General features: G+C 43.5%; 1 protein-coding gene across 1 annotated transcript in view; it reads left to right on the top strand.

Annotated features, from left to right (window-relative positions):
• Positions 1 to 2,405: 2,405 nt before the first annotated feature.
• Positions 2,406 to 16,751, top strand: part of ARG2 (arginase 2) — a 22,537-nt gene continuing 8,191 nt past the window's right edge. Inside the window, exons 1-3 of the mRNA XM_063331287.1 lie at positions 2,406 to 2,652; positions 2,814 to 2,886; positions 16,257 to 16,434. Coding sequence (XP_063187357.1) covers positions 2,536 to 2,652; positions 2,814 to 2,886; positions 16,257 to 16,434 — 368 coding nt within the window. The 5' untranslated portion in view covers positions 2,406 to 2,535. The remainder of the gene's footprint in view (positions 2,653 to 2,813; positions 2,887 to 16,256; positions 16,435 to 16,751) is intronic.

Here is a 16,751-nt window from a genome sequence, read left to right as displayed (position 1 = left end):
GGTGCGGGAGGAGCCGGGGCTGAGGGGAGCGGCGGGGAGGCGGGGCCGGCCCGGCCCTCCCCGCCCAGCCGCGCCGTGCCGCGCCGGCCGCTGTGCCCGGCCCCGCGCCGTGCCCAGGGCGTGCCGCTGGATGGCCAGGAGCGGGGAAAGCCTCTCCAGGCCTCTCTCCGTGATCTGATGGGCATCGGGAGCTCCCGCCGCCTGCAAAGGCTGACGGCTCACCGCTCGCTTCCTCCGGTTTTTCAGTCGCAGGTTTTAGCGTGGCGGTGTGTGTCTCTTGCCACGATGAAGAGAGGCGAGTTCTTTCCCTATTTGCCTTTACCGGTTCCTACTACATAAAAAATGTATCTTTTTGTCTGTAACATCCACAGGCTCTTCTGGGGTTTTCCCAGTAATTTTGTTTTTTTCAAAGTTTAGGGCAGTGTTTTCTGGTTCCTTGCCATCTAAGTACCTAATAAATTGGAGACTTTGCTTTGTGTACGGACACTTAGTGAGTCTGTATTGCGTTTTCGTTAGTACCTTTCAATTCTTATGTCGTATGACTTGCCTGGCAGTGACATTAAATTACAGCTCTGCCATTTCCAGACCATCACCCTAACTCCTTTGCCCTTCTCATTTTTCCCCCTGGAGCGTGCCCATTAGCTTTAATTGCACATACCATCTTCATTCATGGTAGCTTCAGAGCTCTTGGGTGGATACCGCATATAAAAACCCGTTCACCTCTTCTTGCAAGGGCAGCAGAGGAGTCTCTGACGAACATGAGAAACCAAGAGGTGTTGAGGAACCACTACCAAGATCTTTGCTTGGCCAAGAGGTGGTGGTGACGGCTGGCAGTAGTGGAGGACTCCTGCAGCGTGTCCAGGATCTCACTGTGAGCCGAGGTGAGGGATGGGCTGGAGCTCTGGGGAGAAACGGTGAGGGATGGACGGGAGAGGGGGAAAAGAATGGGAGACAGTGAACTGCAGAAACGGAGGAGACATTGCTGAAGTTAAAAAGAGAATAAAAGGAGTTTATAGATGGAGTGAAAGTGAAAAAAAACCCAAAAACCAATAAATTGAAACCGGAGTTACAGGTTTTTTTTTAAAAAAAGGGAAGAAATGTTTGAAATGACAGGTGAGAAAGACTAAAGTAGATAAATAGGAGCTCTGGTATGACAGCTGGGGAGATGGGGACAGGGAGAAGGGGAAAGAAAAATCGGAGTCGGGGGTAGAAGAAGAAAAAGCAGTGTGAAGTGCGAGGTCAGCGGCAGGAGGGAAGTGTGAGCTCCTGGAGGAGCAGTAATGGTAATTCACAATAACAAGAACACATGGGAAGTTACTGAGATACAGAGGTGAGGAGAGGATTTGAAAATCATAAGAGGAAAAAGCAAAAATGTGCGTGCATTATTTTTTTTTTGTGTCACCAGCAAGTCCCAGTTTAACCATGTTTGCACCCTGTCATCTCTCCTCTCATGAATGCTGCCGGCCTTTCTTTCAAACCTATGCGTAAAGTTGCACATTTGGCAGTAGGAGTCATGTTGCCTTGTCACAGAAGGGAAAGATGGGGGCATTTACTAGTTTTTAAATCATTTCTTAATCTGTAATCCTTCAACTGCGCTGTGAATAGGAACAGTGAGAGCTTTAAGAATCATCTCAGGCCAAGGTAGCCCGAGATCAGATATTCAAGGCAGGTGCCGGGGAGGTGGGTTTTTTAATGCTTTAATGGTTATCAGCTTTTTTAATGGTTATCAGCTGAGGAGCGGTGCCCCAGTTCTTCTTCAGTAAGGCCAGGGAGGAGCGTTGCTGCGAGGCGGCTCTCGGGAGCCATGCGGCAGCCAGGGCGCTGGGCTCGGGTGGTGTTTTGCCCCCGGGGCAGTTACAAGTTCCGACATTTCACACCCCGCCGGCGACTTGCTCCCTCCCAGGGGCCGAAGGCCGGCGGGGGGCACCGAGGGACGGGGGATTCACCGAGACCTGCCCCAGCGCGCTGTGCCGCTGCCCCCAGCCCCGGGCCTGTGCTCTCGGCAGGGCAAGGAGAGCCGGCGTGCCACTTGCCCCGGTGCGAGTGGGCCGTGAAGAGGCTGCCGCCCCGGTGAAGGCGGGGGGGCAGCCTGGCAGCCCTGGCGGCCGCCGCCAGCGAGGTGAGGCGGCGGTTGGGAGTGGAAAAACCCCGGCGGGGAGGAGGAGGAGATGGCGGACGACCGGGCGCGCCGCGAGCCCCTCGGCGGCGCGAGGCCGGGCGCGCGGGAGGGGAGCCCCGGGGGCGGGCCGTTGCGGAAGAGCCGTTGGCCGCCCCGCGCTGCCGGCCCCCCCCTCCCCAACTGCTCCCCGCTTCCGCCCCCCCACCCCCGGTCCGTCGCGCGCTGAGCCGCGTGCGCCGCGGGGGTGGGGGGGGGTGGGGGGCGGACACACCTCCGGGCGCGCGCGCTGCCGTTGGCCGGGCGGCGCGGGCGTGTGAGGGGCGGGGGGCGGGGAGCCGGCGGGGCTGGAGCTGGTTAAGAGGAGCGGGGCGGCGACGGCGGCCGGCATCCTTCGGCGGCTCCGCGGCGGCTGCATCATGGCCCTGCGCAGCAGCTTCGCCCGGCTCCTCCGCAAGCAGGCGGACGCGGGGCTCCAGCTGCCCAAGCAGGCGCACTCCGTGGCGCTGGTGGGAGCCCCGCTCTCCAGGGGGCAGGTGGGCATCGCGGCCGGGCCGGGAGGGGGGCAGAGGGCAGCCGAGGAGGTGGCAAGCGGGTGCCGCGGCCTCGTCTCCCCTCCCGTCCCCTCGGTGGGGCTGGCGTACCTGGCTGCAGGCGGCGCCGGCTAACGCATCTCCCCCTTCTCTTTGTCTCGCAGAAACGGCGAGGAGTGGACCACGGCCCCGCTACCCTCCGCGCCGCGGGGCTGGTGGAGCGGCTGGCCGGGCTCGGTGAGACACGGCGCGGCGGCGGGGGAATATCGCGGGGCTGCCCTCATCTCCACCCCCACTCCCCCTCCGCATCTGGGCATCCTTCTGGCGGCTCGTTTCGGTGAAGCGTGACTCAGCCGCCTGCTGCGAGCCCGGGGAGTGGGGTGGGGGTGGAAACGGTTCCTTCCAGTGAATCACGAAACGCAAAATGCCCCGTAGCCCCCGGTGCCCGGGGAAAGGCGCGACTCTGCGGTATCGGAAAGGGTGACTTGTCGCATAGCAGGTCGTGCGTGCCGTGAGGACGGAGCGCCCAGCCGCGCCGGGGGCCTGGTGGGGCTCCCCGGAACAAAGAGGGGCCGGCTCTGCCGGCTTGTCCACCGCGGCGTCCTCCGGCTTCTAACAAACGGCCGGGTGTGCCCGGGTATCTTCTGCGTTGGCACCGTGAGCGCTTTATTGGCGTAATTGCGTGTGTGCTGTTCCCGTGTTGACTTAAGTAAACGTGAGGCCATCTAAAACATTATGTGCACTCAGTGCATCCAGTCAAGTAATACCCTTGAGTATGTTCCTCGATTTGTTGCATCATGTGTTTTCTTTTTCCATATTCTTTATCAGCTACTTACTTGTGTGCTTTCAAGCTATGAAATTCAGAACTTTCTGGAAAAATCCTTAGATTTGTGTATGAGGTCTTGTCTGAAGTTTTGCTTTGAAAACACTTGTGAATAGCACTTTGTGAATGGAAAGTTTCTGGTCTCTTCCTTGTTACTGCTAATGTTATTTAAGCTAATCCATGTGCTTATTTGTGTTTCGTCTTCTCACATCTATTGCTTTTACAAGCTGAGAACTGCAGAAAACAGGACATTAGGGATAGAAACTTGTAAAGCTGGATTCTGTCTCGGGGGATCTTTAATCTAAAAAGTGTTACGGAAAACTTTATGATGGGGATAGATTGCAGGAGTGGACTACAGGAAGAACTACCTTATCTATCTGCTCTGTGTGATTAGTGTTAGTGGAATTTAGACACATGCAGAGGAAAGATAATTGCCTAATAACCCTCTACTTGAATTCTAGTGAGCATGATCTACAACCTCTATGAACATAGAGGCAGGGTGTTGAAGAGAGGTCTTATATACTGCAATAAAAGCAGGCCTGGATGTTACTGTGCTTAGAGTTTATTTAAACTAATAAGTTACCAGATTTGAAAGGAGGATATGTTACTCTAGGCAAGACTGTAGGCAGTAGTTTCTTTGAATCAATGACAATCCCGTACTGGAAGGATTGGGGTTCTCTTTCAAGTAGTTCAGATCTAATACTTCCATTTTATAAGAATTCTTGTGGGGAAAAACCAATAAACCAACAGAAAAAAAAATCATTTGCTTGACACAAGCTTTCTTCAATAGGAACTTGGAGAAGGTAGAAAGGAGGATACAAGCCCTTTCTGAATTCCAGTAACAAAAAATTTGTGGGGATAGAAATGAAGCAAGTTAAATTAAAAAGTAAGCAGAAGGTAAAAAATACTTTCACTGTTTAGTTGCTTATGGACTCCTTACTCATTAATCAATAACGTACAAGGAGATATTTTTTTGCTGTTCACTTACAATTCTTAAAGGCTCTGCAAGTTCAGTTTATTGCTGACATATTCTTCCACGGGTAGGGTGGGGCTTTTTGGTTGTCGTTGATCTTTATTGCTGCTTAAATCTCTGCAGCTCTGTTACGAACAGGTTCAGATGGCACATGGATTGTAACAAGGTCTGCTCTGAGGGCTCATCCTGAAACAATGACAGTCACCAGCGTTACGCAGAGGAGCAGTTTGTTCTGCAAAAACAATTTGCTTGAGGGCAGGATGGTAGGTTGAGGAGGAAACTACCATGTAGCCTTTTCTATTGTGCGCATCTGTTGTTCATGGAAACTTAACAAATGATTGGTTTTGTATATGGGCTGTCTGTTTTTCTTCCCTCAGCTGACAGGATAGCTTTGCCTGTAATGCTATTGCTTGGACTCCTGTGGTACACTGATCTGGCAGTTAAACTTTAGCTGCTTTCTAACACTATGAATTTTTTTCTCGTACATTGAAGGCAGCAATAGAGCAACAGTATTATTCTCATTATTAATGTGGATATTCTATTTATCTGCTATGTTAAAAGAATTTATAGTTTTCGTGGGACCTTGTTGCTTGTTTTCCAGGAGCAGGCAAATAATACTGCAGCAGACCAGGTGTCTCTTTTAAAAGGAAATAACATTCATCTAAGATATAGGGCTTCTGTTCTCCTATCTGCATTGGCTACTTTTGAAGTATTTGTGTCCACAGGGTCTGTGTGTCTTTGTTGTTGCTGCATGCTCCCATTCCCCACTGGGATGTAAGGGAGTACTATAAACACAATTTTCCTTGTCATTACAAGCTTGGAACCAGGCATTAGCCTAGCTGTGGAATGATGCTTCCCAGGAAAAGAGTGAGGGTGGATTCTGGGCAGTCTAAGGAAAGTATAGATGGGGGGAAAATAGACAGTGTAATGAAAACTCTGTATTAACAGTAACTTTCAAATAAAATTGCCCTCGCATGTTTTAAATGGAAAAGTTTTCTGATCATCAGTCTTGTTTGCCTGAAATTGTAAAGTTTGATTTATTCATTTTCCATTCGTATAGTAAAATTCAATTTGACCTGCATAAAATGAAGATGCTCTGAAGTCTCCTCTAAAATGTAGTGCTCAGGTAATAAGATGCATTTGCTGCATTTGTTTGTATGTTCTAGTCTTATGTGTATATACTTTGTTACTTTGATTAGCAACCAACCACATGGCTTTTCATATGTTTGTATGCCTGATTCGATGACTTCCATTGATAGTGCTCAAGCCGCATAGGAGTGAGAACACTAGACCTTTGTTTCCTCCTTTTTGCACTGTTTTGCATTTTGCTTTCACTGGCTGGTATCTTTGGAAGGGAATTTTATTGTTCCTTTCACCCTATGCTAATTTCTGTTCTTCCATAGTCCTATTGTGGTGTCCTGAGCTGCTACTCCATTTTCTACTTTTTGGGGAGGGGGATTGTTGCTCTCTTGAAAGAGACTGTGACTGTACCTACATGGTATGATGAATTCTTGGCTGCCTAAAGTGATGACTGCCTATGAACAGCTTGTTTATGCTTAGGCTGAAATATGAAGAAGGAGCTCAGAGGCAGATGGTATCGCTAGTCTGTACCAAACTGTCAGAGATGCATCTGAGCCACTAGCTTGACTTTCCATCCCCCTTGGTAGAAGCAGAGAGAACGCTGCTACACATTGGTAGTAGCTCGAGGTGTAATCAGGAGAGTTAATGTAGCAGGAGTCCAGCTCCCAAGCCAAAAACAGTGGGTGTGCAAGCCTGTAGCAGGGATAATATAACTGACTAACTAAGCCTGTGGGGCTTTTTAATCACCTTGATGATGTTTGTCTTTTGGCTTTGCTCCTTCACCTAAGGGAAACCAAAATATTAACACCTTAACGAACTCTTCCATCTTGCCAAATAAGTGCTATGTGAAAATAGAGACCCAAAACTCCCTGGCATGGGGAAGGTGAAGGTACAAAGCTTGCAGGGCTGTGCATTGTTCTGGCAGTAAAAAGAAAGGGGTGCAATATGTGGAGGCTCTTGGATTTGGTAGGAAGGAGCGGGGAAGGCAGGTGACAGATGTACTTGACCTAAGCTATAGAAGATGCAAAGTATGAAGTTCTCTCAAAGTGAGAATTTCTTGGACCTCTCCTGTTTGCTGCAGATTAAGCAGAGAATCTGATCAAACTTAAATCCAGAGTTTTGCCTAGCCCTCTTAATTCAGGGAGAAAGGGACCATTCTCAGATTTTCATAAGTAATAAATAGCTGTTATGTTAATTACTATAGCCCTTGAGGTGAATTAGAGCACCTCTGCTGTTGCTAACATGGCAACAACTTTAGTATAAAATTTCTTCCCAAGTGTTCATTCTTGTATGCTGACTGTTGTTGATGTCCTTTTTAGTTAGGATCTGAGTTGCTGGTTTGACAAGTTAGTGGACTGCAGAGACGTGTGGCTTACAGACAGAAGTAGAGCTAGATTTCTCAAAGAGAATGACCATTCTATTCCTACTATTTTGTTTGACTGGAACAAAGCTCTTCAGTAATAGGATTCAGGAGGTCAGTGTAGCAACTCAAAGGAGTAACCTCCTTTAAAAGAGGAATGGAGCTGCTAATCCCCATGTGACTGGAGATATGCTCCTGCTTTGCCTAAAACTATTGGACTCCTACTGACATGTGCTGCCAAACAGCAATTCAACTTTACTGTCTCACCAACATTGCTCATATTGTTAGTTTCATTCTTAACAATAAATCACGAAGTAGCTGCTTCTACATATATCTCCTCTTTTCTACACTTAAATCTTCTTGGGCAAAGAGTTTAAGAGGAAGATAGTCTTTTGATTATGCCCAAGGTATGTGTCATGAAGTACTGGTGCTGGGGTTCAGCAGATGTGGACTGGCAAGAGTTACAGCTGCAGTGTTGGGGAAAATAATTTTCATCAGCTTATCCAGTAAGTATGTGTTTAAAGAATTGCCTATATCCCTGAAGACTTTGATAAACTGCACCGTTCTGTTTGCCCTATATTTGAATTAAGATTGCATTTACAGACTGCAGTTTGAGAAAGATCCATTTATATTACAAAAAAGATCTATCAGGACTCAGTATTCTTGGGTTAGAATCTAGTTTAGCTTTGCACTAGGTCTCACCTCAGTTGGTTCTCTTCAAAGCTCAGTATTTTAAACTTAAGACTTTCTAGTTTAGTAGAGCTAGTCAAATATCTCTAATCTGTAGAATTCCAATAAAGTCTAAACTTATTGTATAGATAATGTAAAGATCTGTCTTGTTTTAGCCTCTTTGCTCACATTTTTTGCCGATGATAAAGTTGAAGTGGGAGACAGAAAACTTTCAATAACTGCTGGCATTGTAAGCAGCATGTTGTTTAGTTAAAGCTCTGCATTGTTGAGATGAGAAAAGCTACTGTTTGTGGTTTTTTCTGATCACATTTGTTGTCAGTACTGTCAAAACTAAGTTTATTAATTTGCTAGGAACATTCTCAGGAAAAAATCAGTTAGGATATAGCATAAGGCTGTTAGACTAACAGCTAAGTCTTCAGCCTTACAAAGCAGAAAAGGGAATGCCCTGTGCACCCTCCCCCCTTTTTTCCCTGAGACAGAACAGGTAAGTGGCAGTCATCTTTTTATTTTCCTTCCCTTTGACACAAGTGTGCACGAACTCCTTTGTTTGACAAAATCAGTAAAACATGCATATGTCTTATGCAGCTTATTTCCAGAACTAGAATAACTGACCTCTTTTTATTTATACAGAGGTAGATATCCAAGAGACTGTTGTTCTTGTTTACCTCTCAAGTGTCCATTAGCCATGATTGGTTACCTTCAAAGACCAGTGGTTTAACAGAAATCAAAGCACAGTCAAATGGACTGGTTGTAACTGGTATTTGCAGTGAGTCTTTGAAATTATGCTAGTTGTCAGAATGCATCAAGGGGAGGTGCTGCTCTGCTCGGTGAGGGAAGGCAGCCTGGAGCTGACTCTGATAACCATGAAGGCAGAAGGAGCCCTGCAGAGGCTTTAGAGGAGAGCTGTTTTGGGGAGGCCTCCACTGAGGCTGTTTCTAGGTTGCTTCTTCACAGCAGACCTCATCAGCTAGCTTGACTTGAGTACGAGAGGCTAAGCTTCTAGAAGTGGGGGAGTGTGCTCTGACAGTAGTTACAGCTTATCCTTTTGAATGTTGTACCCTTTGATACTTGCATGACTACAATTAGCCTTAGAAGTTAATAGAAAAATGCCAACAGTGAAAGTACATGGAGTCGGAGCATTCCTTGCAGTAGGTCAGTTCTGATTATCTTCCCTTTCCCATGCTGATGGAGGGCATCATCTGCTTGTTTTTGCTTTGGAATGAAAAGCTTTGTGTCAGTCATTGATTTGATTTTTTTTTTGTTGTTTTTTCCTCTCCCATTTGGCTGGCGCATATTCCAGGTTGCGCATTATCCATGAAGTTGGCTTTAAAAGAATTGTCATTAATTTGGGGTAAAGTGCACTCGGTGCTTTAATTGTAACTGTTCCTTATATCAGTTTAAATACATGGAAAAAAAATAAGCTATGCTGATGCAGATCAGGAAACTCAAATTGATTACTTCTTCATAATCTTTCAATAAAGGGAGATTAGATTCAAGGACCAAAGAACAGAGCTCTTGGGGTTTTGTATTTCTTTGGGGTTTATGGTGATGCCCTTCATCCTTTATATTTTTATATTCTAAAATTAGTTTTAATACATGATTTAGCTGAATTTCTGTACCCATTATTTCTGGATTGGAATAAGTTCAGATCACATGCTGGTTTTTGTTTGGGTTTTTTTTTACCATGAATGGTGTTGGAGAGGAGTTACCGGGGAGGGGCACAAAGGGGGATGACGGGGGAAAAATTGGGTAATGAGTTGTCTTCATCTGTTTTATGGTGGACAGAATCAGTTATTACTCTCTCATTTGAAACTTTAATCTTGTCTCTCATTATGGACTTGCAAGACCGAGATGCCTATGGCAGGTATGTGCTTATGGTACAGAGGATTATTATTTTTGAATGAAAGGTGAAAACTTTTTTTGTAAAACCACCTGGTGAAAAGCAAGGAATGAGGCACTGAAGTCAGATTAAAAAAAATAAAATCAAATTTTTCATTTGAATATGAAGTGAGGTGGTCTGATGTTAGTTTCTTGTAGATTGTAAAAGGGAGGGAGGGAACTTCAGTAATCTCCAATATACTCTGCTCTCCCTTCCTCTCAAGTGTTACCTGTTTGGGTTAACCAATATAATAATTACTTAATAATACAATCTAAAGCACAAGGTGTTTGTTGTTGAGGAGAGCTGATTTGGTATTATGACTTGCTATGGCTCTCAGTGCCTACTTGTATTGCTATTTGGAACTGTTTCTGGGTTAAGCTTATTTGAAGGGAATTAGAACTGCAGGTTGGTGGAGTGACAGACCATAATAGCTGCACCCTTGTCTCCTCTCTGATGCAAGCCACAGTGCAAATGTTTCCCAACACCTGATACTGACGTTTTTGGAGACCTGTTCAGGTCAAGCGCACTGGATTTCATAAGAGATTAAAGTTATAAACGGTTATCAAAGGGAAATGAGGTGGCTGCTCAGTTTGGGGTCAGAAAAATATTTCTTGCTTCACTTTATGCAACGGACAATTTGAGACCACAGACTTGGGGTAGCAATTAGAATTGGGTTTGCTTGTTGCTGTTGTATTAGCTTATAGCAGCCTTCTGGTACTCAAAGTAGGCCTATGTGAAAGATGTGGAGGGACTCTCTATCAGGGAGTATAGTGATAGGATGGAGGGTAACAGCTTTAAACTGAAAGAGGGGAGATTTAGATTAGAGATGAGGAAGAAATTCTTTACTGTGAGGGTGGTGAGACACTGGAACAGGCTGCCGAGGGATGTTGTAGATGCCCCTTCCCTGGAGGTGTTCAAGGCCAGGCTGGATGGGGCTTGAGCAACCTGGTCTAGTGGGAGGTGTCCCTGCCCATGAGGGAACTAGATGATCTTTAATGTGCCTTCCAACCCAACCCATTCTGTGAAGACACTTGAATAGGTACAGACACAGAAACTTTGTCTTAAACCAGACCTTTCAAAATTCCAAAAGGCAAGGTAGAAATTACCTGGACTGCATTTAGGAATTACATTACAATTACATTTAGGAAGTGAAATTTTAGCGCTGGCAAAAACCTATTGAATAATCAAATGTCTGTGTCTAGTAGCACACTTCTTCCAGCAGATACATATTCAGTTTAAAGTGAATTAGACGCTGTGCAATGAACTTCCAAGCAAGAAGCTTATGATTAAACTAGGCTGCTGAAGCCTGTCGCTTGTGGTGGGAACCTTGCTAGCCTAATTTCATATTAATGTAATGATTTGTGTATTTTTTTTACAACCCCCCGGATAATTCTGGAGGGTTAAAACTGCCTTAAAATAGGCTCCAGAATGCACTGGTCATAATGAATTGAGTCATTTGTTTGCTGTTACGCAATACTTTGACAGTGTCTCTGAGAAAGGATTACGAAGTCCGTACCATAAACCAATGAGTTTATACTGAAAAGAAGGATGATAACAGCTTGTAGCTCTTTTTTGTTAACAGAAAGGAAAATGTTAGGTTTGTCTATAAACGTTGTTCATAATATTCATTGCTTCCTGAAAAGCCTTTCTGTGTCTGTGGTGATTCACTAAATGGGCTGTAATCTGAGAAAGCAGTTTGCAGGAATGACGCTTTCATGTGAGTGGTTTTGTATAACACACAGTATGAAGTAAGGTCTAGTAACAGGGGCATTTCCAGACTACTTTGAAAGCAGTTCAGCAGGGTTTACAAACCTGGAAGAGGAAAGATTTAATTTTCCCATTAATTTAGGATATTTTTTTTACTTTTAGCTTACAAATATCCAGTGTAAGCAGGCAGCGTCAGGAGATCACTTCTATCTCGTGTTAAACATGCTTTTGTTCCAATTCCTGTTTGCTGCCTGGGAGAGCTGTTATAATTGTTACAGTACCATTGGGCACTGTCAGCGGACAGCCTGGTCTTTGAAAGCTGAATCTCCTACTATCAGATTGCTGCTTCTGGCTCTGGTGCAGTATCCTAGCGGAGGAGGATGGGAGGGAGGCTTTCCCTGCTGCCACCCAGGTGTTTTCCAGTTAAATGCAGCCAGACTCATGAGCCGCCTGCTTTTACAGAAGAAAACTTTCTCTAAATCTGCACAGGGAAATGACTTACTTACTATAGGAACTGCTGCCTACTGTGAGTACTGAACAAGTGGACTGTATTTTGCTTAAGATAATAGGAAGTGAACATTACCATTGTCATATAGCTGGTTAAAGGGCATCTTATGTCCCAGTTACAAGCATCATTGGGTTGAGCCTGAGTGCTAGGTTAATAGCTTATTTGAAAAGGCATGCAGGAAACTTTTAAGTGTGTTCTTAATTTGTATTTCTAACTCTTTTTCCCCTAAGTATAAGTTAGGCTCCTAATTATGAAAAACGCTGATTTTTCTTTACCAGATATAGGTAAAGTTCTGGTTCTGGCTGTGCAGGCTGAATAAACAACTGCCTTTCATCCCCATGTCTGCTGGTTGAATGCCTATGTGACCTTTCCCTAACCTGTTCTTGTCAAAGAAGTCTTGGGTCTACTATACAAACTATTTCAAGCTAATTTATTAATTTTTGGCTGAAATGTGCCCCCAAGCGGCTCTGTTGATGAAAGTCTATCAGAGCGGGGCATTGTACTTCTAAGCTGTAGAAGAGAGATGTGTTCTGCCTTTACACATTAATCATTCATACTAACAGGAGGACTGTTGTGCACATATGCATCTTATTTATTTAACTATACTGTGTGTTAGTAGTCAGATTGACACCTTTATTTCCCTTATATCTCTTTCAAGCTCCTGTAGCAGAAATAAATGAATCAAGCCTGGGTTTTGTTTTCCTTCCTTCAAAAAGTGATCTCCCCTTGAGCCAGAGTGCTGATGGAGCTGACTTGTATGGGCTTGGTTGTTATATATTTTCTGTGCTGTTGATAATTGACTAACGAATCAAACAGAATATATTTTTCATTTGAATGTAACTTCTGTTAGAGCTTGGAAGTAGAAAAAAGGACTTATTTTGATCATATTTAATTTTGTATTATTTATTTACTAGCAAAATGTCTGTGGTATTTTAGTCTGTAAGTACTGTATGGTACTATTTCTTTTTAAAAGAATTGCAATCCTGGCTAGACCCGATCTGCTGCACTGGTAAAAGCTGTGCTTTCTAATGAATGTAAGGGAGCTGGCTTTCCTATCTGCCCACGTCTTTCTCTAGTTTTCAGAAACTGTATCTATTTTCTTTTAAAAGGCCCATATATATTCTTCATGTTAACTTTCTGTGCTGATTTAAAAAGTTGTTTGTTTATAGCTATTAGTATCTTAAAATGGAGTGCCCCGACTACCAAAGAAAGTAAGTGCATAGTGTTTGGTGTGGTGGATTATATAAATCTTTCACTAACGTCCAAATAACAGCAAGATCCACCAAACTGTATTGCACTACAGCATATCCATTCATTGAGCGATTTCTACGTTGGGCAAAATAATGTAGCTGAGAAAGATTTAGTTTTTTGATTTCTTTAAATCAAAACTATGTGTAAGCAGGCAGATGAAATGGAAAACAATTCAGGTCTTTAAGTACTACACTAGTATCTGAAACACTCTAGAAGCTAAGAAAATGCATCAATAAATACTTTAATAATATGACATAAATTCTTTGCTCTTCAGTAAACATTAAGACAAATGTACACGTTGATTTCATCTCTTTGATATTTTTGTGTGCGTACTCTCTATTCATTAAACTTTCCTTTATCTGTAACGTCATTTAATCATAACTCAAAACTGTAGGCATAAATAAAAAAATAGTAGGAAGAAAAGGTATTATTAATGTTCAAGGGTTGGATTAGTGCGTACTTCTGAGATTAACTATATCTTAATCGGATAGCCATTGCATAGTTGGCTGAAAACATTCATATCACCCTGGGAAACTTGAAGTATCCTCTTCAAGCACTTAAAACCAGAGGGCCTAAATAAGAGGGAAGCACAAAGCTGAGAAAAGCAGCTGCTACAAAGGTTTATGAACTCTATCTGAACAACGATAAACTTCTGAAGATAGTAACAAAACCTGAAGGCATCTATTGTCTTTAACAGACATTAGGCTTTTTTATAAAAAAAATAAGTAGGGAGAGGCATTTTAATGCAGGAGATATGAGTACCATTTGTCCAAAAGATGGATGGATGAATTCTGGATCCCAAATATGTGTCTGTCCACCCATCTCTACCATACCCACAGTGAAAGCTGTATGAACCTCATGCGATCATAAGAAATGAAGGGCTTTTTTTATTCAGAAGCTGGACCAAGTCTTTTTGCCTTACAAATGGGGTCTGGGAGGAGGGTAAAGAAGAAAGAAATTCTTGAACACAAGTGATACTTGTCTAAACACACTTGCTAGAATCTGCTATGTTTGGCCTGCCTTGAGCATAACCTGAAGAATCTTAATGGATTCCTTGAAGTGCTATGAAGGATGGCATGGTTGGTTTGTGGTTTTACACTGATCTAAAGACAGAGCTTCATGATATAATGTCATTCTTTTTCATCCTTTAATGAGTAAAATACTGTGATGTACTTGTATGTCCTTTAAGAGAGAACAAAACATAAGTAGCAGTCCTTTCTTCCATTACATTGTGTAATGTGCCGTTCTGCAATGTGTAAATCATAGAACACAGCACCCAAATGCAGATTTACTTCCCAGGGATGTCAGAAGTGTTAGATCAAAGGTATTATTAACTTCTGGAGTGACTCCAAAAGCTCCTGATACCCATTGAATGATGCAACGTCTTAAAGTCTTACTTCCCAAACTTGTCTCTTGGGCACACTCATGTATTTTCATCAAACCCTGAAATATTGCAATGTGTAGCAGTGTGCATGTGTGTGAGAAGGAGCCTTGTAGGAATATACAAATAAAAAAAACAAAATAGATTTTTGACATTCATTGGACATCTCTCAACTCGTAATTCTCTTCTAATTCTGCACAGAAGCAAAATGAAACAAGAGGGTAAAAATGTAGTGGCCACAAGGGAGATCAGATAGCGCATTCAAATCTGAACAAAATGGGCGTAAAATTCCAGCGCTATCATACTGCTGCATTGCCTAAGGGGGGGAAAAATGCTGTTGTGTGCCTGTAGAAGACCAGGGAGTGGTACATCCTCGTCCTGCTTACTGCCTTAAGTTTCTGCAGATGATGTGTTTTCTCAGAGTTGCTGAGACTGTGTTTATTTAATCCTTTGTCAAGTAGCTGTGCTTAGCTGACATGTCCTCTCCTAGCAAATACCCTGACACATGTCCATCTGTGTCCCTGCTACAAAAAGTATGCTTGCCAATAGGCCCAGACATCTAATTCTCCCAAGTGACTCAACCATTTTCCTTCATTCTTTTCACCAGTCAAAATGCCTTTTGAAATTATAATAAAGTCATGTTTTTCTCAATGCTACTTTTATGTTATTTCCACAAAGCAAATTCACACAGCCTGTTTCCTAGCCATTAGACTAATGGCTTAATGGATGTTAAGCAGGAAACCCAGAGCCCTAAGTGGGCTGTTTCTTCATGTTGATTTGCTTGCCTTAATTTTTCAAATTGCTGTGTTTAGGCATAGGATGGCTAAAGGCAAAATGCCAAGCTCTAGCCTCGATGCTTTGAACTGCAAACAGACTAGTTATTCTGAGGAACAAATGGGAGAGGCATGACGAGTATTCAGGGTGGTCTTGACTTGCTAAGCCCCTGTTGGTGTAGCTGCAAATCCCTTGGGGCCTTTACAGTCCTCATCAGTGCCTGCGGCGACAGGCCTATCTGAAACTGAGAAGCTCTGGCCTGTGAAATACTGTTAGAAATTTTGGTATCTAAATGATTGTTAAGAAAACACATGGTATTGGACAGCACAGCTTCTTAGGATTAGCTTTATAATGTGTGTGAAAGAGCATTAAACTTTACATGCAGACAATTAATAAAGATGCTCCCAGTTGGCTGGAGGAGGGGAAACAACACTCAAAAATGTTGCCTTGTATCCTAGTCTGTGAAATGACTCCTTTTCAGGGTAATCAGACAGAAATATGTTTTAAGAAAGGCTGAGTCGTAGACCCAGAATGTTGTCAGGCTTCAACAGCCAATTCAGTTGTAACTGGCAATGACAGGAAGTCAAAGAGGGTTGGGATCAAAGCCTCAGAATTAAAATGCCTTCTAGAACATCTTGCATTGAGAAAATGCACGGGTTCTCTTACAAAACACTAGTGCATCCTCCATGGAGTTGCCTAGAAGTACTGTAAGAAAATTTCCATTATTGGTAACTTGGCACTTTTGTCCCTAGATTCTTGTGGGATTTGAAAATGGAAAATAACTGTTAGGACTCGGTTATTGTTAGCTAAACGTGTAGTCCTAGGCATCTTTGAGCAACTGAGTTTTTTTAAGGGTGTATACAATCTAACTGAGAAAGAAGATGGCAATACAAACTGTCCTTTTTAATGTTAAAATTTACAAGAAATAATTAAACAAAGCCAAACTGTTTTTCTAGGTGACTTTCTATGATTGTCATATCTCATAGCTAAATTAAAGTGGCAATACTATCTTAAGTTTTCTAATCTGTAAAGTTGTGACACTGTTTGCAACCAGTCAAATGAATTCACTCCCTTCCCACTGTTACTTTCATACTTGCCCAAGTGATTTTCCAAGAGGACCATATTTTGAGTGTTTCTCTGGGCACTTAACTCACTTTCTCCTTTTGCTGCTGTGTTTCCAGGATGTCAAGTGTTCGACTTTGGAGATTTGAATTTCACTCAAGTTCCCAATGATGAACTGTACAACAACCTGATTTTATATCCACGGTCAGTGGGTTTAGCCAGCCAGGTACTGGCTGATGCTGTTAGCAGAGCAGTAGCCGCTGGACACAGTTGTGTGACTATAGGAGGTGATCACAGGTGAGCTAACTAAAAGCAATGAGTGGTGCATGCTGTAGGTTGACACTTGGAGCATAAGAATTTAATTAAAAAATAAGGGGACAGTGGGAACAACTTAGAGTCATCTCCTGCCAATACCATAGGGTAGCAGCGTTTTGATTTTGTTGCTGGGGCTTCTAGGGTGGAACACAGCTACAAAAATCTGACCTCCTAATACAGTGCTGCTTAGTTCTGGCCTGATCTGCAGATGTACAAATGAGGTTTTCCTGTTTGGGAAAGTTTGTGTGATCAGGTCCCTTAAGGAACTGTTGCAGTTTCTTTATTGCTGAATGTTTAGG

This window comes from Chroicocephalus ridibundus, chromosome 4 (genome assembly GCF_963924245.1).
Source record: "Chroicocephalus ridibundus chromosome 4, bChrRid1.1, whole genome shotgun sequence".
NCBI lineage: Eukaryota > Metazoa > Chordata > Aves > Charadriiformes > Laridae > Chroicocephalus > Chroicocephalus ridibundus.
Note: the sequence above shows the minus strand (reverse complement) of the source record. Positions and strands in the feature narration are given on the sequence as shown.